General features: G+C 39.7%; 1 protein-coding gene across 2 annotated transcripts in view; it reads right to left on the bottom strand.

Annotated features, from left to right (window-relative positions):
- Positions 1-26,457, bottom strand: part of Fndc3b (fibronectin type III domain containing 3B) — a 261,521-nt gene that overhangs the window by 37,203 nt on the left and 197,861 nt on the right. For both annotated transcript variants that reach the window (XM_013513455.1, XM_005383007.2), the window contains 11 exons: positions 26,137-26,261; positions 24,762-24,936; positions 22,934-23,020; positions 21,673-21,811; positions 19,964-20,035; positions 17,806-17,924; positions 15,252-15,357; positions 14,079-14,251; positions 11,728-11,841; positions 11,265-11,414; positions 5,512-5,792 (listed from right to left, as the gene is read on the bottom strand). In XM_013513455.1, the coding sequence (XP_013368909.1) occupies positions 5,512-5,792; positions 11,265-11,414; positions 11,728-11,841; positions 14,079-14,251; positions 15,252-15,357; positions 17,806-17,924; positions 19,964-20,035; positions 21,673-21,811; positions 22,934-23,020; positions 24,762-24,936; positions 26,137-26,261 (1,541 nt within the window). The remainder of the gene's footprint in view (positions 1-5,511; positions 5,793-11,264; positions 11,415-11,727; positions 11,842-14,078; positions 14,252-15,251; positions 15,358-17,805; positions 17,925-19,963; positions 20,036-21,672; positions 21,812-22,933; positions 23,021-24,761; positions 24,937-26,136; positions 26,262-26,457) is intronic.

Genomic DNA, 26,457 nt, shown 5'->3' with positions numbered 1-26,457 from the left:
CATATTTCCAGGAGTCTGAACTATCCATCAATATAAATACTACTGATTAAGTAAATCAAATTAAGAGGCATATCTTTATAAGTTTTGTGAAAATCCATCATTAAGCTATTTGGCTAATATAAATGCCGCGGGGCTGGGGATTTAGCTCAGCAGCAAAGCGCCTGCCTGGCAAGCGCAAGGTCGTGAGTTCGGTTCCCGGTACAGGAGAAAAACAAAAAACAAAAAACAAACAAAAAAAAACCTTAATATAAATGCTGATTACATTCCTGCTTCAGAAGATCATAGCCTTCTACTATGCACTTTGTATACAAACACACTCAAATTTCCAACCTTAAATATATTAAAAGGAGAATGACTTTTAAAACAAATTGTCCTTAACTGGGAAAGATGACTTTCCTCATAATGATGAGTCACCCCAGCACTCATGGTACCATGAACACACAGTGGGGAAACTGAGGCAAAGGGTCCCAGGCAGAAGGCTAGAGGAGGCCTAAGAAGCAAAGGTGGACTTTTCCAGTACCATACTCCAGCCTACCTTCCCATCATCTAACTAAGAACAGAAGAATTAAGAGAGTCATCGTCAGACACCTTCTGAGGAAGAAGCCTTAATACAGCAAACTATGCTGGGAAGGATGTGCTAAGAGAAGGTTTTGGGGGAGCGGGAGTACGGTGAGCCAGTCTTGGGCTCACTGATGCCACCTGCCCCTCTCTAACACTTGGTTTACTTCCTCAGGGGCAAACCTTCTATGTCTTCCACTGCTTAAGGGATTACGCCAGATTTCCATAAGCAAGCACACCTGCTCCCCAGCTCATTTGTTCTCCAAAAACATTAAGGACAGATAATTTATTGAATGCGCATATGTCAGGCCTGAGATGAGGTACCTGAAATCTTTTGAACACCCATCTACATCAACCCTCCCAGGTAGCTAAAACTGGTTTTCCCATTTTACGTTTTAGGGGATTGACACACAGTAGGCTTAAATAATTTGCCAAACGCCACGGAGACAAGAAGTGAGGGATTAGTCATGGCTACCTCTGGCCTGTTAATTTCTGAACTGTTCAGCATGTGTCTCCTAATAAAACCTACCTCATCTTTTTTATGGTGAAATGATTTATGATTCCCTTACCATAGCTTAACATAGTGCATACCAGAGAGTGAGGAATCTAACATTATTTTCATCCTCTTTTTACTTTACAAAAGTGAGCATAACAAACAAATCTAAGTCTTAGTTGTTTGCTTGCTTAATATAAATCGAACATACAATGAAACTGTCCAAAAAAGTAATCTTAGGCAACCTTACTAACTGCACAGGGTAGAGAACAGGGGAGGTGACAGTGCTATTCTTCTCTAACCTGGAGGTCTAAACACAACCCACAGAGAGGTGATCAAGAAGCTGAAACTTATCTGGAGATGGCAGAGGAGCGTGCAGAAAACCCATGCCAGTGAAGTCAGTTTGCATGGTGAGCAGTTATGTAAGACAGCTGATATTATGACACACCCTGCCTTGGTCTCGCCAAACCAGTCTAGAGGAGTGGGGCTCAGACAGCAGTATTTTACAAGGACTTTCCAAGCAACTAATATACAATGACATTTAACAATCACTGCTGTATGGCAGTGTTTTTTATACATTTACACGCACAAAATCCCTCAAATTTCTTTCTTTTTTTTTTTGTCTTTTTGAGATAGGGTCTTGTTATGCAGTTCAGGCTGGCCTTCAGCTCACTTTGTAGCCCAGGGTGGTCTTGAACTCGCAAGGATCCTCCTGCCTCAGCCTCCCAAGTGCTGGGATTATAGGAGTGCACCACCATGCCGGGCTCAAATTTCTGATTAGGTAGTCCTGGGGTGGGCTTGATAATCAACATTTTAATAAGCCTCCGAGCAATGCCAAAGCTGCCCAATCACTGTTCCACAGGAAGTTTCAGGGTCAGCTGAGTTGATTAAGGGGACAGAGAGGATCTGACATAGTATGAAGGAAACATTCTAAAAGCAGTTATTCACAAATATAGTGGGCTGCATGGTGAACAGAAGCTGAAACACTGCTCCTGTTGTGCGATGCTGAGGTCAGGGCCAGGAAGGGTGACAACAGGTGACACCATCCCTTTGTCTGCTCACAAGGTCCATGACTCTACTGGGCTGGAAGCACATAAAGGAAAGCTGTTTCTGTTTTTACATGTTTTTTTTCTCTTCACACCAAAACACAAATTCAACCTTAAATTGAGTTCTTAATTTAAAACTAATGCCTCTGAAAGAACACCATCATTTCAGGCAAGCCAGTGGGGAGTTCTGCAAGCACCAGTGAAGAAACAAGGGATTCACTTATAGTTGGTTCTACAGCAGTGGACTTACTACACAGCGGCACAATCAAGAACTATTTCTTGGTTTCTGGCGAACTAAGAGATATACACTCCATGTGAGAATGATATGTAACTGCTGAAAGTTTAAAAAAAAAAAATCAAAAGGAATAAGTCCTTTCCCTAGAGGTCCATGGCCTGTTAAAATGTTTCATTATACATTTTTATCTAGAACATCACGATCTGTTCACTTGTATTTTCTCCAATTTATGGGACAGAAAAAGGTGAAGTAAAAGTTAATTGGACCAAAATTATACCCTTAGTTCCTTGACATACTCATTCTGAATTTCAGTATAATTATTGCAACTGTGTTTCTGAAACAATATTTCAAGGCTGTGCATTGATCAGAGTTCTACCATACAGTGTCCACTTTGGACTAAATTCCTAAAGCTGTACAAAGGTTGACTTTAAATATTATTTTTAATAAAATATACAACATCCAATTTATAATTAATTGATTAGCCAGCAAAGACTTCGGCAAGTTCGTATTGTTTTGGCCGAGAACAAATGATGTAACTATGCAATCTGTCTAAAAAGGCATATTCCAAGCTGCTCTATAAAGTTAACAGATGATGTCCTCTCTTTTTTTTGTTGTTTTTTTTTTCCTGTACTGGGAACCGAACTCATGACCTCACACTTGCCAGGCAGGCGCTGTGCCACTGAGCTAAATCCCTAGCCCCTATGTCCTCTCAATTTAAACTGTCTTTCTATACTCAACTCATTATACTAGCCTTGGCATATTACTACTGAAATATTTACACTAAACCCATCAAATACTTCATTTGAATTTTTTTAAACTTTAAGCATTCTATAGTTCCTACATTATTAAATAATTTCATCATTGTTTATCTTCTCCAAAATAAATTATCCTGTGAGGTACTTTATAACATTTTAAAATCAACCACTTAACATGGGAGATCTCTTTAATAATTTCAGCAATTTAATAATTTTAGCTCTCTCTTATTAAACAAAGATTCCAAATACCTTTTCTTCATTTGTACTCTTTTTTTTTTTTTTTTTGGTTTTCCTCTGGTACCGGGAACGGAACTCACAGCCTTGCACTTGCCAGGCAGGCGCTTTTGCCACTGAGCTAAATCCCCAGCCCCTCATTTGTACTCTTGAGCCCTGGACTTTTTAGAAGTCATTTGATCATAAACTGACTAATAAACCAAGTCAATGTACCTCCAGAGTCATCTTTTTACATATCTTTAAGTTCCACAATCATTTAAGCCACCTTGAAGGTAGGTACAGTATCAGGATGAAGGAAATTTTTGGGCTAACACCTTACCCAAGAGGCCCTTTATAAATTTCTTTATAAATATTCAGAAGACTGACCTGAGGATCTGAGTTCTCTTTAGGGTAGTAGAGGGTGTGGATCAGAGCAGATACAAAACTTTCCTGTGAAACTGCAGCAGTGTCATCTGGTCTGAGAGATCAAGGTGAGATAATACTCTGGACATCTGGTCTGTCAGAAACAGCTGTGAGATGACATTCCCTTGGTCATTTCCTGTAGGAGGCTGATCTCATGGTCAGGTTTTCTTAACAGTATCCATACTAGGGAAATTCCCTGAAGTCAAGGCCTGGGTCTAGTCATTTCTGGATTTCTTTAGCCTCTGATTACTCTGTACTCTGGATATAACAGGCACTTAGCATTTGGTTAAAGGAGTGAAGAAGGGATTGATTTTTGGGGATTGATAGAAGCTAAAATAGAAACAATGTCCCTATTCTGCCTCTTTATCCATGTAAATACTTGTTTTCTTTCCTTTTGCTGGGGTGAGAGGGGAGATACTAGGGATCACACCCAGGGCTTTGTACATGCTAGGCAAACTCTCTACCCCTGAGTTACATCACTAGCCCTCAAGTCCTATTTCTAACCATTCAGAATCATAGGTCTTCCTATATAATGTTCTTTTCACCCTGTACTATCACAATCACCTGTTAGCTTAGATTATTACTTGAGAGTCACAATTTCTTAAGAGAATGCGTGTATAAGAAAAAAAAAACCAAAAACTCTTATTGTTTAAAAAAGTTAACAAATATATGATTACTAATAAAAAAGAAAGACCTAGTAAGAGAGAAAGACACAGATATATACCAAGATGGAACTGTGGTGTTTACAGTTCATTGGCTGAATCTTCAGCTTCTGGGTATAAGACTGCAGAATTAATAAACACTGCAGGCAAAAGAAAATAAATGAAATGATAAACCCACGTTGGGGCAGCAAGTTGATCTGCCCACCAAGGAAAATCTAGTTGCGTTGGATGAGGATCTTGATGACACTTAAACTTAGAATGCCTGTTGTGCACATGCAATAATGCACTGCTGGTTTCTACTCGTACAACATGTGTGTGAAGGAAGTCATCTTGTTCTCATTTCACACAATAAACGGGGACACAGAGAACTTAAGTAACTTGCCAAAAGACACAGTTATGAACTGAGTCTCCCACATCTCCTTGGGAAATTAGGGAGCATGACCAAGGCAGCTGGTTCCTGCACTTCTAGTGATATGGTTTTGAAAAACGTTTGTTTTGAATGGATTATGGTAACTTGGAGATAAAGCTAAATAATTTGAAATTTTGAAGGCCACAAGAAGAAACAGTTGTCAGAGAATATGGACAACCTCCCAGGTAAGAAACTCTGGGGGAGAGACAGAATAAAGACGTTAACTGAGTTTTGTGGGGTGGTACGTGATGTATCTGCTTTTCTCCTGCCCCTTGTGAAATCCGGAGTCATATCTCTATCATAAATACTTCATAACAATTCATTCGCTTTGGAGAAACCAGCAACTGGATGTACGCTGCTTCAAATGTGGGCAAATCCATGGGTGAGGACAGAGAGTGCCCAGAGAGTGAGATGAGTTGCCAGGAAAATATACAAAGACAAAGAGGTAATCAACAGAATGTGTGTGTGCGCGTGTGCACGCGCAAGCGCGGGGGTGGGGTGGGGTGAATTAAAGTGGGAGGTGAGTTCTTCCTTTGAGGTCAGGAATGGTGTGGATTTGCAACTGACTCATTAAACATAAAACATTGTAAGTTTTTAAGCTCCATTTGCATTTAGCACTCTTAAATACATGAAATAAGAACAGCTAGCATCCGCTGATTTGACCATCTGTATCTGAAGTATTTATAGCTCTGGTGGTGGTATGGGGGCTGTACTCACCGGTATGTGGTTTCTGGAAGGAGATCTTTCACAGCATGAGTGGTGATATTGCCCACAGTAATGCTGCTGTCTCCAAGATCAATGTTGTAAGCGAGGATTTCCGATCCATTATTGCACGGTTCTTCCCAGCTCAGGACAAGGCACACAGAGGGTGAGTCAGGGTAGGCAGTGAGGGGTTCTTCCTCCAGGACACACAGAGTGGAGATGGGGTCAGGGGCAGATGCTGGTGTCTGGCAAAGCACGAGCTCGCTGTATGGTCCTGCTCCTGCTTGATTGAAGGCCTAAAAAGTAAGGAACAGTGAGATGAAGGGTGTATCACACCCTTAGTACATTGTAATGCCTCCATGCGAGCTACTGCTAGATAACCTAAAGTAGTATTTTCAGTGCTAGGCATATAAGTGGAAATACATTCTAGAAAACATTCACTTTCATCTAATTACCACTTCCCAACATGTGCCAATCACGTCCTCTTCTGTTAATAAAGCAAAAGATAATACAGCCATCATCACTTATAAAAAATAATGTTAAAACAACATTCCACTTGTATGGCCCACTTGAGCTTCTGTAACACATCATTTGGTCTTCACAATAATCCCTGAGGGAGATATTAAATGGCAAGCGTTCTTATCTGCCTTTTACAGAGAAGCCAACTTGGATTCAGACTAAATGATTTTAAGTGTCAGATTTGCAAGCAAAGCTGGAGCTGGAAGTTCATATGAGTTTTAAGGCTACTGCTGCCTTAGAACTGCAATAGGAGGTTTAAAAAAGGTATCTGCTCTTTTCCAGGTGAATGATAAACCTATGTCTGAAACAAGTTTTCCCCATCTGATTTCACCACACAGCAACAGCTGAGCACTCCCAGCATCGTCACTTGGTCTCCAGGACCCCGAGCTATTGTTTTTCCTCCTACTTTGTGTGTTGCTGCTTGTCAATTGCCTTTACTGGTTCTGATCACTTACCATAGTCCTGGTGGGTGCCAGAGCTTAGTCTACGGACATTCTTTTTTATACCTCTGCTCAAACTCTTGGGAGATCTTATCTTTGTCTAGTGGGTAAATGGTGTTATGTTACCCCCAAACTTAGATGTGCAGCTGTAGCTCCTACCCTGACTGCCAGGCTGGTCTATCTGAACCTCAGTGCTCACTGAACATCGCCACCTGCACATCAAGTCAGCATCTCAAATTCAAGGGTCCACAGAGGTTCTCATTTCCAGCCTATCCTTCTTCACAAAAATCTCCACGCATCTCCTGTGGTCCTCCTCACCCTCCAGGTGGCTCAAATCATAGCCTTGAGTGGTTGCTGGATGCCTGCATTCCTGTCATATTCACATCCAGGCCATCAGCACATCTGGCACCATGCTAGTCCCACTACACTCTCTAATATCCGGATAATGTGATGACTTCCACACTAGTAGGGGCCTGCTCCACAGTCTATATTCACCACAAGAGCGAGGCTGTTAAAACAAGAGTTTGGATTTTCAGTTCAAATTCCTTCTATAGCCTCCCACCTTAGTAAGAATAAATGCTCAAATCCTTACAAAAGCCTACAAAGACCCAATCTGATCTGCTCAGCACCACCACACTTCAAAAAACCCACCAAAATCTAATTCCACCATTTGCTACTCTTTTTAGTTTTTGTTCCAGCTCTACTGGCTTCCTCGCTGGTCCACAGGGACACCAAGTCTGCTCTCACCTCAGAGCTTTGGAGTGGGTTTTTCCTTATGTCTACAACACGGCTCCCAGATGCCCACACAACTCACTCAATCATCCCTTTTACACTTTTTCTGAATATTTTACATAAACTCACAATCACCTGCTCTCCTCTCCCCAAACCCTGAGATCTTCCTTATTTTCTACTTCCCTTTTCATTTTAATTTTTCATTACAGAACTTATCACCAATATATCACATAGTTTATTTATTTACTTCTATGATGAAAATGCTGTCTGTGTAAATGCAAGGCTGCTGCTATCCTTGACAATTGGAACGAGACTTGATACACAGGATGTACTTCATAAGTGTTATAAAATATATGTATTTTTAAGAAAAAAACCCGATAGCCTTCTTATAGTACCAAATGAACTCTAAAACCCAGCTCTCATCTACTCCACATGAAGGTTTACTGAGACAAACTGAAAAATTAAAGGAAGTTTGAACTCTTGTATCAAAGGTCTGAAACAAAATTTAGAATTCCTTTCTTCATTAATTAAAAGAAAAGCAGGCTAAGGATATTTAGTATATCCTGCTGAAACTCTATAGTAATATTCAAAATAATACCTTGGCTCTCTTTTGGAAGAATTTTAACATCATAAATTATTAAGAGTCTACATTTTCAGATTTTATTTAATAATTTATTTATTTGCAGCATTGGGGATTGAACCCAGGGCTTTGCACATGCTGGATATTTTATTTTCAGATATAAATCTATCACTGGGATAGAAAAATAAGTCATTGTTGAGCTTAATGTTCACATCAACTAAGGTTTCACATCACCACATGACATGGTTTGAGTGCAGATGTGACCCCAAAGCCTCATGTGGTCATGGGGAGCAGGTTTTTTGGAGGCAGCTGAAGTAGAGTTTGTGATTGCTTCATGATCCAATGCTGGGATTATGGGTGTGAGTGCTACACCTGCCCTAAGGTGTGTAGCCTGCATAATAATATAAAGGACAAAAAGAGGCTTATCTCTCAGTGCGCTCTTTCTTGCTTTGATTGTCTTCTGCCCGTTATGATTTGCTCTCCTCTGTAAAGCCAACTTGAAGGCAGTTGATTATGGACTGAAACTTCTAGAAACTGTGAGCTAAATAAACCCTTTCCTCCTCTAACCTTGGGTGTGGGCTATTTTGTCTCAGCAATGAGAAAAGTAAGGCACCACATAATAGAAGGAAAGGAATAACAGGAGTTGGAGTTTATTTCAAATCTTCCATTTTGTCATTTAGCATGTAAGAGATCTTAGGCAACTTAATCTCTGAGCCAGTTTCCTCAGCTGTCAGATGGGGATTGCCACTCCGACTTCACTGAGTTACTGTACAGATTAAGCCGCTGAACAGGTAAAAGCCTGGTGGAGTGGTGGCCAGCAAAGGTGTTTCACTTCTTTCCAGTGGGAAGATCATGAACCAAACACTATCTTTCCTACTTTTTAAAAACTCTTTTTAGTCTGAATTAATTTGAGGCTTACAGAAAAGTTACAAAAATAATGAGAGGAGTATCTGTATATATCTCACTAGGCTTTCCTTAATAGAAGCATTTTACATACCACAGAATAGTGATCAAATCCAGGAAACTATCATTGGCACAATATTATGAACTACATACAGACGTAATTTAAACCTTACCAATTTTCCTAGTAATGCTCTTTTTCTATTCCAGGATTCTATTCAGTATCCTATTTCCTGGCTATATGGAAAATATTTTCTTGATTTATACCACTTCTTATTACCCACTTTCAAGGGATATAATTTTAAAAGTATCTTCTGCTAAGTAATAATATGACTACGACACACAATATGCTTCATATGAACAGAATTATTTGATACTTCTTGATTTAAATATTCCTAGGAAGAATGTTAAAAATTCAGTAATTCCCAAGTAAAACAAGAAATGATTCATTCAATCTTTATAACACACAACATAGACGTTAAAATGATTTAATTATTTTAGGTGCCAAGTATTCAGGTTTAACTTGATTTTATTTGGTGTTAGCCTGACTTGACAGTAATGTCAAATGAAAAGAATCCCTATGTGGTTTGTAGATAATAAGAAGCCAATAATGAGTAGACTGAGAAGACTTTTTCCTGGCAATACTTCTTCAGGATCCAGTGATGGTCTTTGTCTTGGTTACTTTTCTCTTGTTGCTGAGATGAAATACCCAACACCCAAAATGAAGGAAGGAAAGGTTTATTTGGCTCACAGTTTGTGGAGGTTTCAGTCCATACTTGGCTGGCTCCGAGGCAGAAGGTAGCAAAGCAACAAGAGCAAAGAGGGGAATGGCAGCCGAACAGCAATGCAGCCAGAGCAAAAGGGAGGAATGGCGGCAAGCAGCCTCTTTCCCTGCTTTACACTGTAAACAGGCTACCCCCACCCAGAGGACGTGTAGCTCTCACATAATCTCCATGCCCTGGCTTCCACAGGCTCAGGCTGTATACAAAGTAAGCACCCTGGCTTCCTGCTGAGTCACTTAGCCCAACCTCTAGACTCCTCAAGTTGACACAATGTATCAACCATAACAGTCTTACAGAAATACTACCTCCTTCATAGAGCCTGGCTCATTTTATGACAATAGACATTTGAAAATATTTTCTATTGCTGACTGTCAATACAGAAGAGATTACTATACAGGTTCTATTCTTATCATTCCATCTTTTAAAATGCAGTTTAGGGAAGTCAATGCTAAGTGACAACATATAACCTGAAAGGAGAAAGGGAAGTACATGATCATATTAAAGAGATACCATGCCAGGCATGGTGAAACATGCCTGGAATCCCAGCACTGAGAAGGCTGAGGCAGGAGGATTAAACAAACAAACAAAAAAAGACACCAAAACTTAAAGCGTAGGGGAGTGGAGCTCTTTACCACGGTGGCAGTTCTTTACTTATATCCAGCCTTGCACCAAAAAACAGGAGTATGGCACAGCATTTAGCCTTTTCCCAGTGACTCACACGACTGTTACAAAGATCAGATAATGTGCTCTGACACTGACTCACTGACAGTTTATTACAACCCAGGTGCTCCACTTGGGAAAGAAGGAAGGAAGGACGGTATGCAACAAAAAATTTAATCAGAAATGGTTAAGATAAAGCAAGCTTCAGAATTACCAAAGAAGCTTCAACTGACCTGGAAAATTAATTTATGCAGGGAATATTTTCCCCAAAGAGGACAGAGACTCTGGGTATACTTCTAAAAGCAATTTGATCCATGACTTAAATCAGGTGGCAGCCTACCTCTGGTACCTTTACTTTTTTATCTATTCAAATTAATTATGTGTGAAGTGACAACTCCTCAAGGTCAACAACCACATCTGATATATCTTTGTATCTCTCCTCCTGATCATCCTTTGATCCTGGCACATGTGAGAGCTCCAGATGTATTTCTGAACAAATTGAAAAAAAGGGAAGGAGAACACTATTTTCTCAAGATACTGAGGCTTTAAAAAGGAGGAAAAAAATCATCTAAGAGCATGAAGTAAAAACAAGCCCATGATTCCTGTGATCCTTGGGGGTTAGACTAAGAACCATTGTTCCTTATGTTATGCTAGTTGCATTACCAGGTGGAAGCTATAACCAGTTTTGAACATGGTCACTGTGGCTGGGGTCAAGAAACCCAAGGCAGAGTAGTCCTCATTACTCTAATACTTGGTTTGGGCTCCAATTAACAAGTGGTGTATAGATGTTCTGTCTTCTGTCAGCACCAAGGGGCTTTCCCACTGAGGTATATGTCTCAGGGAATTAGAAGGCATCTTCCCTAAGAGGCTAAGCCACCTTTCTCCGGTACTCGGCCATTCATTCAGTGAATTGACAAACACAAAGATGCGAGACTTTAGTGAGAAGAACAGCAGAAAAGAATCTGGTTTTGGTCTTATGAGTTAGGACCTCCTAGAGAAGCACAAAGCAACTGTAAATTACCAAAACAATTACTGTTTATTTTTACTTAAATGGACTCTTCTCTTCTGCCATCCTCCCAATAGCCCTTGACTTGGTTTCTTGAAGTATCTCGCTCGAACCCCTATCCGTTTGAGTGGTACTGGATCACAACCTACCTGCAGTCTACAGCAATATTCTGCAGCAGGCAGCAGATCTCTCATCTCAAAGCAGGTGTCTGTCCCATGATAAATGAGTTCTAAGGATTCTTCATCTTCTCCCCACTCCAACCTGTACTCTGAGATGTCGACTCCCAAGCTTTCAGGACTCTGAAGAGCAGAAAGTCAGGTACTTAAGCACACCATTGACAAAACTACCATACCCATGTTCAACTACCTAAACTCAGGATGGAAGCAAAATGCTCTGGGACATTTCAAATACATATAAAACAAAGGCATGAAAGAGACACTTGATTTCCTCTTAATTCTGACCATTTCCCAACTCTGACTATAACCAATGTCAGCAGACATTACTACACACTGAGCAAAAGAATCACGTACACATATCCGTGGGTTTGCAGAATCCTCAGAATCTGCATGTGGGGTAAAGCAGAAGCAACAACAACTGATGCACCTAACTTACCTCCCAGCTCACTAGGACACATCCATCAGGTGTAAAAGAAACACTAGGCGCTTTGCACTGTCCAGGGGGCCCTGTGGCAGTGGTGATTTCAGATACATCAGAATAGGGACCATACTGAAAAAGAAGAACACATATGAGCATGTTCATTCATATATTTGCATATAAAAGCTGGTAACTAAATAAAGCTTAGGCTAATATCACCATGTATGTAAATGATTACAAAAATATTGCCTAATGGTTTTTACTTTCTGAGAAGTAAAAGTTGACTGCACTTGTCTATCTTTTTTAAATTCAAAAGGATCATAAAGATGGCTCTGTAAACATTTTCCTTTATTGTGACAACAGAAACAAAATTAGGCTGCTTCTTGACAAAACACAGAGTTTTGCTTTCACATTTCTCGGAGGATATCCAAGAAAAGTAAGTCAGATACATACTGCAGTTTAATTTTAAATGAATAAAAATAGACTTCAAATTGTTGGTTATCAAACTCTGGGTATTTCTTCTGGTTACTGGTATTTTCCATTATGAAAACTGATGTTCTCATAACATCTCTGCAGCACATTCCCAACATCCCAACTATTCTAGAGCAGACATGGAGTGTCTTTTTTTATGCTGCCATCAGTGACCACATTGCTCACAGCACAGCACTGCTAGGACTGAGCACAGTGTGACAGGGCCATAACCACCAGGACCACCCTTTCCAGTAGTGAAATATGTGGTAATTCAGAGCCAGTATAAGGACTGAAATAATTTCCAGGCTAATGATGTCTGAGACAATGCAAAAAACAAATCAAGCAACTCACACTTTCCAATATAATTTGCAACGGTACTACAGAGTGGAGAGAAACTCTGGAATGGACCCCAGGGGACTACAAAGATGTTTAACTTCCAACCCAACAGGAATAAAATCAAGTGGAAGGTAATTTCTTTATACAATGAATCAGTGAAAGGGAAAAGTAGGGTTCAGATCAGCCTGACTGCTGATCCAAAGACAAGAGCTCCATGAAGATATTTCATAAAGCCAATTCAGGGGCTACAGGACAGATGACATGGAGAGGGGTCCTTTCAAATACAAATAAATGTGGTTGTTTGGTAGTTTACCGTTTCTCTAGGAGCTCTAACAAGGAAAAGCAAAACCAGATTCTTCTCTGTTGTTCTCATCAGTAGCATTCACTCTCTGTTGTTATGGCAGAGACCCCCTGAAGGGTTGATAGGTAATGGCAAACAACAAAGAAACAGAATCTCTGCCGCATCTGTGATCATGACCACCCACTTTCTGTCTGCTTAAATAATTGTAAGCTTGAGTACACAGGCTTCTTCATCTTCTCACTAATACAGCTTTCATGTTTAGACTTTTCACTTAAATATCTGTGCTGTGTTGGAAATTCTCTTCTAATGGGAATTAAAAGAAATCCAGCTCCTATTCAAATGTGTGATCCTGTTTCAGAAGAAAGATTTTCATGGCCAGCTGTGGCTGATAGAGAACTGACTAAAACCAAACACATTTCACTCCTGAAAGGCTTGCATAGGACTACTAAAAACCAGACAAAAACCCTTTTGCTTGTTTTATCACTGTCAATTGGGCTTTATTATTTTTCATCAAGAATTATACCAGTTAAATCTATTTGCAAGGAGGTCATCAATACAAACCACTGGCACTTTGGGGGAGGGCTTTACCCACCACACTTTTCTGCCCATCTTTGACACAACCAAATCCCCTGCAAACTGTGAAGTATGTATGTGAAGTATGTATCACATACTTCTCCTTATGAATCTCTTTCAAAATTCACAGTGACTTCAAAGAAAAAAAGAACTACATCTTTGTGAGTAAGATACAGATATGCATATTCTCATCTGCTAACCCACTTTGAAAACTCCACACATGGAAGTAGAATGAAGGACCAGGGAGTTCTAGTTTTCACTCGAAATGAAATTTAAAACAAAGTAAGCTGGCCTTCCTAGGCTCTACCCTACTTGTTTTAAAAACTGACCTAAACACTGCTGGTTCACATAGATAATAAGGTATAGCACTTTTACTAGAATTATTATGCAGTTCTAATTTCTCACAACTGATAATGAGAGAATAAGAGACTCCTCTAAAGAGTATTAAAAGCACACACAAGGTGATATTCTGATTAACCTCAATATGAAGACAAGAGAAACAGAGTATTTCTAATGCTGGGTCTACATGAAATCACAAGAATATCAATTCAGAAATAAGATTTTATATACAGTTCTTTAACAGTTGTTCAGGCTGGGTAGACACTGCTAAGAAGTATGGGAAGGTAAAAACAGAGGAGCTAGAATTTTATACGCTGCTTCCAGTTTCAGTATGAAACCTTACACTCACCCCTCCATCGTTCAGAGCCCTCACTCTGAAGCGATACACAGTTCCAGGAAGCAGGCTGCCAACAGTGCACTCCAGCTCTGGCCCATGGTACACTTCTGAAGCTACGTCCTCGGGTTCAGTCATCTCCACACTGTACTCTGAGACCTCACAACCACTTTCTGATGCAGGAACATCTGGAGATGCAGAATATTCATCTTGAAACATTTTTGTGCTGCTTCTAGTTGACCAAATCACACCTAATTTTCACAAAATATCATGTAGGGGGCCTGTCCTCAAATTTCTCTTATAGAAGACACCCACCCCTCAATAAAATAAAAAATTTCCTTAATGATGTTCTACTCTCCAAAGCAAGTACATTTAAGTATATTTAATTATATTAATAAAGTAATTCCAATATGATAGTTACACTAGGCAAAATTCTCTACAATGTATGGCAGACAAAAGGAAGAATTAAAAGGAAGAAACGCTCTTTAACTTGACATTAAAAGTCATGGTAAATCCAGACACAGGACCCTAAACTGGTACAATATTTTATTACATTTTAGACATAAGTGGCAGGAAAAAATAGAGTTCTACACATTTACATTTGTAGTTTGTATGTTGTAAACTGCTGGTCCAACAGAAAATACAAATATGACTAAAGTAAATGCTATAAAAATACCAGGACCCACATGTGACAAATCAACACAGGTTATTGCACAAAAAAGGGGAAAACTTCAGTGTTAGCCACTGAACCATTTCTTGGTTTAATCTCTACAATGAGCACAGTTTTCTTTATAAATAAAGTTGAAACGTTCCTGAAACAGATGAGCTTTTCTGGAACACGCCCTAGAAAAGCAACTCAGCAGGGTACAGGACAGACAGTATGTGTGGCTCAGTCAGGAAAGGGAGCACTGATGCATGTCTGTAATCCCAGTACTCTGGAGGCTGAGGCAGGAGGATACCTGAGAATTCAAGGGCAGCCTGGGCCACAGTCTACATAGTGAAACCCTGTCTCAAAAAGACAAAAAAAGGCAGGGGGGCACGAGCAATAGCAAGGGCTGAGAGGGGATGACAGAAATCCAAGCCAATACACCATTTCAAAAGGAAGCCTTGAACTTAATTATGAAGTATTCAGTATTAATCTTCAATTGTCCAAACTGCTGATATCAGTGTGACGGCCTGTTTACTCACCCCACTCTAGGTGGACTTCTTTGTGCTTGGGTCTACCCAAAACCCTCGGTGGTCGACACTGACCTGGTGCGATGCTTAGTGTGCGAACAGGGAGACTTTCAGAACACTGCAGGATAAAGACCAGAGAGAAGCATTTCTTAGTTACTGTGAATTTACAGGTCTCCAATATACCAGGCCAATTCTACCCCACAACTACAAATGTGACCAAGAAGGAACTACATATTGATTGTGTACATACTACTGGAGGTTTTTTATGGAGTAAGACTTACATATGGGTGTCTGTGTTTTAAATAGGGACTTATGTTATACATGAAATGCTTAAAATATGAATGCGTCTTTCTGAAGCCAGGTTAGTGAGTATGCCTGTTGTATATCCTAAGCACACACTTACTTGCCTTCAAATCAAAACTAGAGATACCCCTTATAAGGACAACACAACACAAAGCAACAGCTGGATGAAATTTTAGACTGGTTCCATAAATAGCCAATCATTTAGACAGAGCAGAAAAGCAAAATAAAATCTGTACCAGTCAACTGAGTCTGACATTAACCAACAGGTTTTGGTAATGCTAACCTGAGTGGGCCTACTTTTTTGCAGGATCTGGCTCTCTAAGCCCGGTGGTATGAAAGCGGACCCTCTTATTGACACAGGAAACATGGTAAACTGAGCTACGCATCTCAACCAAATTGAATCTCTTCTTGAGAAGTGGTACAGAGGAAATGAACTCTATACATTCCAGCAGTACAGGCTCGGTGCCACCTCATGCAGCCAATTACATACAAGAGATAGTTGCTGATACTCTACAGCTTTGGCTTGGATATATTCCCTCCTGGGAGGCATGCCAGAGAGCTCTAGCACCACAAAACAATGTTCTAATAACTGGACCTTCTTCCACAGGACATCTCTCTATGTGGGCAATCTGGATGTCACAGTATTGCTCTCTTTGCAGTGAGTAGTGGAGGGGCAGTGGAGATAACTGCAAGAAACGATTAGAGGTAGCACGATGGGGGAAAAATTGGCTTTCAAGTGGTAGGCATTCTCTTGAATACTCAACCCAGCACATCCCTCCTCTCTGAAAATAGTAATGGTTTCAAATCATTGCATTAAATATCTACATTGGAAACATCTTTTTACCATCATGCCTCTCAACCACTCTTCCAAATATAAGATAAAGCTATTTAGATAACAATTATGTTATTTCTAGAGCAATTCATGTGCGTTTATTAGATTATCCTGAACTTACAAGAACAGTATGTGGTTGAAACTAAGAGTCCTGACATGTCACCTTGGCTGATCTAAGGTCATAAGGTCATAGGCAAGAGAATGGCTGCTGTCTACAGCTATGCACACTGCGTACTGCTCAGGGCAGGAGGGGCATCAGCTCAATCACCCCAGATTTCCATGGTTTTTCCAACAGTCTCCCAGCAGATGGCAGTACAGGACCTTGAGGAAAGTACATCTTAAATTCTCATAAATTAATAGATTTGCGCAGGTCTTATCTTGCTGACTCTGAATTCTATATTCTTTCATTGAGATAACTGAGAACTCCCTTATTTAGTTAATGTAAATTCCAGATAGTTTTTAACTGTCACATGTGATTATGCCAAAGTCTCCTGAGAAATAAAGTGATAAAAGTACCTAAAGGTATCACAGTTCAGCTGAGACTCATTTGGGCCTATATTTTCTGTCCTCAAAAGTATTACAGATAGATGAGTTAGGCAGAAATATTATAGGCAGTCAGATAGGGCTAGGCCCTCGAGAGAGTCAATACAAAAGATGAAAACACATTATAACTGTGATCAGAGGCACATCTGCTGGAGGCCAAGCTTCAAGATAAAGATGGAATGACCAGGCCTACATGCCACCCCAAGGCTTAAGTGGTAATACTTCGTCCAATAAAGTCTAGATAGACATCAGTCACCTTGGTGGATGACCAAAACCTTCAGACCATCTCTTCCTGAAAAGTTCTTTGTTCTTTCCATGTATACTTGCTAAGTGACCTGCTTCCCTGTGGGATCAACATTAGCTAAGCAGCTACACTTGTAACCTGGTCATAGTTTTGTCATTGGTCATAGTTTTGTCCCACATTGTACTTATCTCATAATTTTGTACCCACCTCGTGATTTTGCTCTAGAAAACTTCCTTTGAGAAGTAGGCTCATTGGCAACTACTTCAGTCCCCTCCTGTCCCTCTCAGGAGCTGTCTATCTCTCAAGAAATATTTCTTACTTTTAACCTCCATTGTTCCTTAGAATTTATTCTTTGATTTTGGGGAATATGAAAGCAGCATTACCAGACATTTAGCAAGTTGGGAGTTTTACTTCCACTATATCACTTGGGGGTCTTATATCAAAAACACAGTTCAAAAAGCTCCATTTCTATTTTCTGAAGTGACAGTATGGCAAGCTGTATCACCAAGATATATTTTTAAATTGCAACTTTAATCTGATGTTACTGACATAGTTGGCCCAAGTTTGATCAAAGATGTCTACTTTTAAAAAGGTAAAGATGAAGATGGAATGACCAGGCCTACATGCCACCCCAAGCCACTAACCTGACTGTGCCCACCAGTACTGATGCAGCACGCTCGGAGTTTGTACAAAGTGCCTGGTTTCAAGTGGGTGAATGTGTATTCTGTAGCCGATCCACTGTATGCCACTTCCCACTGATTGGCTGGAAGAACAAGACTCGTGTAAGTTTATGCTTTTTACAAAAATGTCATAGTATTAACCACTACTGACAGGAAAAAGCTGTAAGAAGTTTCCATGAGAATCTACATCAATTATTTTTTTTAATAGCACAGGGCTCTTTCCATTTCCTTACAACATTAAAACACTAAATCAACATGGAGGCATTCGTAATGTTTAGTGTTGTTGGCTGAACCTCTCAACATCACCCTTCCCTCGGCACAGGAGGAGGGGTTCAAGAAGACAAAGGGCGGTGCTGACTAAGCTATGAAATGTCTCTGTGCGAGTGAGGAGGCTATGGGGCCAGCTGGTATGTGATGTCTGCTCAGCCATGAGGGTCCTGGCAAGTATGAGGACTGCTGAAAGGTTGCTCCCCACTCTTGTCTGACTAGAGGTCACAATGAGTGAACTGCTCCCATGACAAGCTGAGTCCTTTAGGTCAAGACCTGCTGTTTTTATGGAGTCCACTTAAAAGACAAAAATGACTGAGAGGGTGACTGAATCAAAGATAGGACACTTGATGTGACGCAGGTTAGCCAATCACTTTTGAGGAGTGAGGAAAGAAAGCAGGGTTGCTGGAGGTCAGGCAGCCCAAGAGGCTGATGTTATCTGGGGACAAGCACAAAGTACAGAAGCCACCTGGACTGAATGCCAGTCTCTACAGCCTGGGCTGGGACACGTTCCTCCTGTGTGTGGCTCCCACTCATGCTGTTTCCAGTTGACTAAGAACTCTTTACTCCACAAAGTTGTTTTAGGGAAAACATGTTTATTTTATGACATTTTACTAGAGTAACTTCTACAAATGCTTTCAGATCCTTATTGGATTTACAATAAACTTCCTTGTATGTACTACGGCCATCTGAAAAATGGGATATTAAGGACAAGCATACTGTCGGTACAGGTCAGATACCTGTACTGAGAAGGTGACCGGGAACCAACAAAGTAAAGATTCAATTAATGACACACCTAGAGTTGTTAACGTAAAGACAGAAGGGCATCTGGTGTTGATTTGTCTTTAGTAGTTACAAAAGCCAGGAAAGGCAAAAACTTAAGTTTTCCTAATGAGCCACTGACGTATACATAACTTCTCTTCTTGGTAGGTTTGTAACACAAAATACTAAATAAGACTTATAGAGAGAATACGATTTTATGTTAAGAACAGCTGGGCCCATCCAAAAAAAACTATCATATTTTCAGCTTAAAGTAAGACCTAGTAGACTTAAAAACCAAAAAACTCCACCTGGTTCTCATGGTACAAAGTAAAAGGCAAGCCACATATAATCTTTATATTATAAAAGTTACTAGGTCAAATGTCTTCTTTTGTCATATGCATGCATCTAAAAAATGATTATACAGTTATATTACACTGGTGAAATTATGTGCCATATTTAAAGTGCTAACAACTATACCTTTATTAAAGGCTAATGAATTTTCTTACAAAGAAAATCTAGGATTATTTAAAAAGAAATTTAATTTCTAAGATGGTCCCATTTTAATCCACATAGCAAATAATAGTGAATAAATAATGTAACTCAAAAATCACAATGAAGACTGAAAGTTATGGTCTAAACTTGTTACAAAAGTATGAAGCTTGCATTGGTGGGTAACACCACATGTTGCTTGTCACTCTACATGGTAATTTACAGATTACTGAACTCTTCTGTTCTAATTTATCCTTGATGACTGCTTCTGTTTGTGAGAATTCTCAGAAAAAGTATGGCTAAGTTAAAAGATGAAAACCTTAAGTTTATTTATTTTAGGATCTCTGTTTTTAAAAACAAAAAAAACAAAAAAAAAAAACGACATAAAAAAATAGAAACAACATGACAAAAATAACCTTACAAGTAAACTCTGATCTCTGGTGCCATATATGAAAGAGAAAACTGCAAATATGTGATTACAGTTTTATTATGATAGCTGTAATATTAAAATTAATGATTGCCCACTATTACTATAAAGATATTTATTACATTAAAAATAAGGCTTATTACTGCATTTGTATAAAATAATTTCCAAAAACCTCACCTTCAGAATTTCCATCAGTAATCTCCAGCAAGTACTTGAGAATTTCTGCACCACCATTGTCCTTTGGAGGGTCTGGGAAGTAAACAGATACTTCTTAGTAATTGTAGGGTACTAGATTTTATTGGAAAATATCATTAGAACACACAAGATCATATCACATTATACTACCTTAAATCCAGATTGGATAAAAAGATACAATAATTAAGTTTACTTACCTGCTTCCATGAAAAATAAAACAAACCAAGAGATTGAATATTATCAGATTATTCAAAGTTCTTCAAGCTAGATATGTCATAGAGTTAGCATTTATTTAATGAAGCATGAACAAAACTCAAACTATGAACTGATTCTTCTAAGACTTATGTTAACAAATTTACAGTGGGAATCCCAAAGGCAGCTCTTTAAATAGGCCTCAAAAGGAAATGAATGTGTTCACAACTAAATGAATGTTGTATCTCTGGTGAACCTGATGTGAAACCAGAGCTGTGGGTCAACAAGAACCTATGCACCAGGCAGACAGTCTGAGGAAGACTGCTGCAGCTTCTTATTAGAGCCACGTGGCACCTTGGGTACACGGCCTTCTGGTAACTGTGCGGAAAGATACCTTGTAATATTACTTTGAAAATTACAAAGAAATTCCCCCTAACATCAGTCTGCCCCCTCTGTATTCCTTGAAAGACATTTTTCAAAGAGACTTAAGTTTGCACACATACATTTAGCAAATTTATGTCCTTCCTCCTTTCACGTGGTATTTCCATTAATGTATATATACTGCAGCAATAGAGATTCACAGCAATAATCATAAAGTCAAATATTACAGCATAGAGCTAATAAAAGTAAACAAAAGCTCTATGGTCTGCCAAAATAGCACACCAATATTTTTACAATTTCTCTTAACTGTACTTGTGTGCCAGGGAAATAAAGATACTAATAATTCTATCTGAAAATTATTAGATAATTTAAAATAAGATGTTTCAGTGGCTGGTTACAATAATAGTCTATGTTTTAAATTTCCCTTCCATTAATTGGCTACCAGTAAAATGTTTTAATTTCTTTTTTTGTTTCTGCCTTTTTATTAATATTGTTACAAAATATTAGGGAAAATTACACACATCATAAAAAATTACAACTGTTTACCAACTTTCCAGTTATAGATGTTTCATTGGAATAATCTGTGCTAACATAATCTCTTTCTGTCAGATGACCACAAACCCCATAGAAGCCTCAGTATGAAAACCTCCTGAAGTTCAAGATGGTGGCTATATATAATGTGTAAACAAAAATTTATCCATATTTATTAAGCTATAACTGAATTTTTAAATTCACTTTCAACATTAATTTTATAAATAAAATGTTTCTATTTAATTTTGCTACATTTTTTGAGAAGGCTATTGAAGAATGAATCAGAAATGACTACCCTCAAATCAGTAATACATTTTTAAAAAGGAAACTATGTAATACAGGGAAATCATTGAGTAAGTAATATACTACTACTGCCCATCTAAATTTCCATTAAAATTTAATTGTGCATTAAAATTCCATTTTCATGGAATTGCTTCTTTTAATTTGTGGAATTCTCCACATGTTTCTCACATGTATATTTCAAATGTATGAAATTCCCCACAAATAATGCTTTTTTTTGGCTTGTCATTGAAAATAATCAATTTTGAAAAATCTACCATAAAAAGAAATAGCAGCAGCAAACATACCCCATTTGACACTGAAGCCATGAGATGTGACTGGTCCTTTAACGAGGGGTCTTGTAGGAGGTCCAGGCCTGTCCGGACTTGTTGTACAAACCAAAACTTCACTCGGACAGCTTTTCCCTTCCATATTAGAAGCAGTCAGCTATAGCATAACCAAGAAGCCATGAACATGCTTTCATTATCAGGTATTTTTAAATCAACAGGTACTTTTTCAAGATCAGACAGACAGACAAACACCTTTTAAACTTATGCACTGATTTAATAGTGTTTTTCTTACAATTACTCATTGTCTGTATATTTGAATATTAACAAAACCACAGGGTGGCTTTCAGGTAACAACATTTTCAACCTTTAAGGAAGACATATATAAGATCAGCAAGTCACTACCTACTTTGTAGTGTTTTGTGGAAGGAAATAAAGGTTGGGAAATGCTGATAAAATGCACTTCACTTATTGCGGAGTAAGGCAATGCCACCTTGTGGAGAAATGCTAGCAGTACAGCTGTGTTCCTGGAACCAGCACCAATAACAAGGTTGTTTTAAAAAAACTATTAATTTCCCCAAAAAGTTACACATTCCACCTGATAATTTGAAAAATATTTACTGTGTGACTACCATGTGCCAAATTACCCAACCCAACCCTAAAACTAGAGCAGGAAAGACGGAATCAGAAAACAACCGTACGTCTCTCAAGTGCACGCCTGTCCTACTGGGACATGTGGGTGGTGCCTTACGTAGGATCGATAAATAGCACTGTGGCACAGAATGCAGCAGGCTCCTTTTTCTCTTAGTGATCTCAAAGTTGTATTCACTTTTTTGGCTATGATACAAAGCTCTACAGTAACACTTATGGTGATTGTTAATGACCAAAGTGGAGACTGGGTGGGTAATAAAGAACAATGAAAACAGCTGAGGAAAAAGAAATGGGCAAAAGAGAAAATACAGAGCAAAAGAGAAGTCAGATTGAAAGAAGAAATACAAAAGAGAAAGGAGCAACATGCAGGTGAGTGACCAACGCTTGGTTGGGGTGTCTCCCTAGCCTAGGTCACTGGCCACGCTGAACAGCAATTTATTACAGCATATTTTTCTGTCTCAAAAGTGATCTTTAACATTAGAGGATGGCATGCATTTTGAAGTATAAATGTCATTTTAAAAAGGTAAAGCACTTTCACACTTTTAACCTGCAGAGTCAATTTAAAATGATAAATGATGACACATCAGAGCTTCATTTTTAAATACTTCAGGGACCAAAATGATCGACTCACCCTGAATTTATACTGTGTGCTTCTTTTGAGATTTTTCACAGTACAAGTTAAATCCTCTCCAGTGTATTTTGGGTGGAAAAGGTTATCCTGAAAAACCAAAGCCAGAAACAAAAATCAGTATAGTAACACCTAGGCATGGCATCCTTGCACTACCTCTTCCCACTGTCACAAGGGAGACAGAGGTCGGCAGCTACTGAGAACAAAGCATTGTGTTCAGAGGCCCACGGTGCTGGAAACAGCATTCAAGACTTAAAAGAATATTTCACCATATCACATTGTAACTTTTCCTGGGTCTGGTCAATTTTATTGTTACAAAGTAATAAGTATTTTTAAAAAATTTAATTAACAATAAATCTATCGGGGCTGGGGATTTAGCTCAGTGGCACAGCGCCTGCCTGGCAGCACGAGGTCATGAGTTCGATTCCCGGTACCAGAAAAAAACAAACAAACAAACAATAAATCTGTCATGAAAGAAGGTATTGACATAATGGCTGTCATGCTGTACTGTGCTGTGCAACAAGCTGTGGCTGAGGTTTTCTGGGCATCCAGTGTCCTCTTCTGGCCAAAAGCGAAAGGACAGCTTAGACGGGGAAGGGCAGAATCCTTCATTAGAGTGAGCCTTTCCGCTAAAAAATGAATCCACAGAGTTCATTCAGTAATGTTCTCTACTGTTCATTTATTCATTCATCTGTCAAATACCAGTGAGCTTCTTTTATGCATCAGGTGCCCTCCAGGTTCTAGGGATTCAGCCCAAGAACACACAAACTGCTGCCCACAAGAAGCCAACACCTGGTCAGAGGGTAGGGCAGTTGGTATAAAGTGCTATGACAGGAATAAACCTGGCTCACAGGGTGGTGGAGCTAGTGAGGTGCTGCTCTCTACAGCTTCATGTGTAAAGACAGTAGCCACAGCTACCTCTTTAAATTCAAATTTAATATAATAAAATACCAGCCCCTATACCCATAAGCATGTTTCAAGTGCCTTTAGCCACATGTATCTAGGTGGGACCTCATTGGACAGCACGAACTATAGAATATTTCTATCATCATGGCAATGATGCTGTTCTACAGGGTGGCCAGGCAAGGGCAGTCCTAATAATTGGTCCCATCTGAGAAGAGACCTGAAAGAAATGAGGGAAGTGAGTCAGAGGTATCTGGAGGGATATTTTAGCCAAGGGGCACAGGAACTGCAGAGGCCACAAGGCCAGGGCACATATGGTAGGTCCAAACGACACACATGGGGCTAGGAGACAGCCATGGAAGGAACAAGGGCAGTGACGGAGAACCCAACCACACGGGACCATGTAGGCAGGGAAGAGCTCTGGCTTCGCTCTGGAAGAGAGAGGGAAGGTACCAAGATGGGAAGTGTTCTGAGCAGAGCATGGACACAATTTGTCTTTCAAAGGATCACTCAGATGAAATGTGCAGGACAGACTATAATCAGGGTGATGTTACAGGGAGTATGAAGGTGCCATTGCACTAATCCAGGGGTGACATGAAGATGACTTGTAAAAGGACATTTGAGCAGTGGAAATGGTGAAAAATTATTAAATTTCTGGATAACTTCTGAAGGAACATTTAAGAGGATCTGCTAACTGATAATATATGGGGCAAGGATTACCCAAAAGAGTTTTTGCTTATCCTACTGAAAGGACGGAATGCCAGTTACTGAGATGGGGAAGAGCAGGTTGCTGTTAGCAGTGGTGGTAGAAATTAAAGACTTTGGTTCTGAGCTTAGGTAGCTAATCTAATTTCTTGGTGGTCCAATGCTATGATAATGCTGATTTATACAGAACACATGCAGGGGGAAGAAAATATGCAAAACTTACATTTTCATCCTCCTGAATTTCCAAGGTATAGGTGATTGCTTCCTCGGGTGAACAGCCTTCTGGCTTATTCCACTGCAGTGTGATCCATGTGACACCAGCTCGAACGAGTCTTGGTGCAGACGGCATCTGAGGGATGTTTCCTAATGTGTAGCAAACCACCTCTTGGCTATAACCACTGCAGAGAAATGAAAACCATGAGACATATGTTTAGATGTATATGAAGGGTCCTGGTGTTTAAAAAGAGGAACAGAAGCTAAGCACAACCCCATTTAGCTGGGGTGAAAAGCTGGGGGTCTGGCGGACTCAGCAAACACAGGCAGGCCAGCATTCTTTAATGACATTCCCTATAACTTTAGATTTGCTCTATCTTCTTCTGTAGTCTACTTTTAGGAAAGCATACCAACTTATAGGACAGTGTACTTAAGAATTTATTTTCCCTCCAGCAGCACTGAGTAGAAAATGCAGCACAGTACCATGTTTATTCCAGCTGAATCTCAGCTACTAAGGGGTCTTCAAGTCAATGTGTTTTATCAACTACTTGTTGATGAAAAAATGATTTACAAATAGATATAGTCCTGCTTTTCGAAAGTCTGAGGGTACTTCTGACTCACTGAAAGGTTCCTGAACCACAGAAGCCTCTGTATTTGTGAATTTTTCAACCAGGGAACTCTTAAAATTACAATGGCTGCCCTGCCAGTTCTGCAAAACTCTGTGATGTTAGGAAGGGGTTCTTTGGGCTGGAAAGAAGGCTAGGAACCACTGAAATTCTGAATCTTTAAGATTTTCAACATGAAGTAATGAAAGAACGATTTTTCCACTACTCCAATGTGGCCTTTGTAAAGCCTCTCTAATCAAGGGGTGCCTGGCTACACACCTGTTCTTGCCTTTCTCCTGCAGCTCTGAGCAAGCTGTGGTACCCAAACCAGCCTCACTTTCTCTCGTCTTGGGAGTATCTACCCTGCGTTTGACAACAATGGCTTGTGCAGCACCCCTTTCTCTGTATCATGAATCACTCATAGCACTGAAAAGCCAAATGAAAGATAAGCTTGCTAAAGTGATAAAAGAAAAAGGCACATGATCCAAGAAAATAAAGCTCCAACACGAATTCCTTTCAAAGTCTGTATTACCACTTTGTTCTGGTTCTGAGATACATAGTAGGTGGGGTCAGGTAACAGAGCTTGCAAGATTACAGAGGCTACAGTGCATTATCACCCCAGAACAGGCTTTCTCCCCTCTGAGTTGGATTTCCCTCTCAGAAAAGGTGCAGTTGCCTCAATGCAGAGGCAGCGGGATTGTTCACACCTTCAAGCAACTGAGAGAAGGCCCAGATTCCCCACCTAAAAGATGAAGGGCAAGAGGGTAGGAAGTGTCATACCTGGTACCAATGTCATTCCGAGCGGCCAGCCTGAATGTGTACCCCATGGCTGGACAAAGCTTTGTCAACTTGCAGTGTTTCTGGCTCCCAAAGAAGCATTGTCTGAAACCACTGTTTCTTTTTCCCTAGAAGAAAACAAGATAAAATATGCAATTTGCTTCAAACAAATACCCATAAGAAAACAAAGGAGGGGCTGGGGATTTAGCTCAGCGGCAAAAGCGCCTGCCTGGCAAGCGCAAGGTCGTGAGTTCGGTTCCCGGTACCGGAGAAAAACCAAAGCGGGCAAAGGAGGGTAGAGAGATGGGATTTGGGCCTCTGGCT

Source organism: Chinchilla lanigera, unplaced genomic scaffold (assembly GCF_000276665.1).
Source record: "Chinchilla lanigera isolate Chin_1 unplaced genomic scaffold, ChiLan1.0 scaffold00019, whole genome shotgun sequence".
Taxonomy (NCBI): domain Eukaryota; kingdom Metazoa; phylum Chordata; class Mammalia; order Rodentia; family Chinchillidae; genus Chinchilla; species Chinchilla lanigera.
This window is presented reverse-complemented; position numbering and strand designations above follow the sequence as displayed.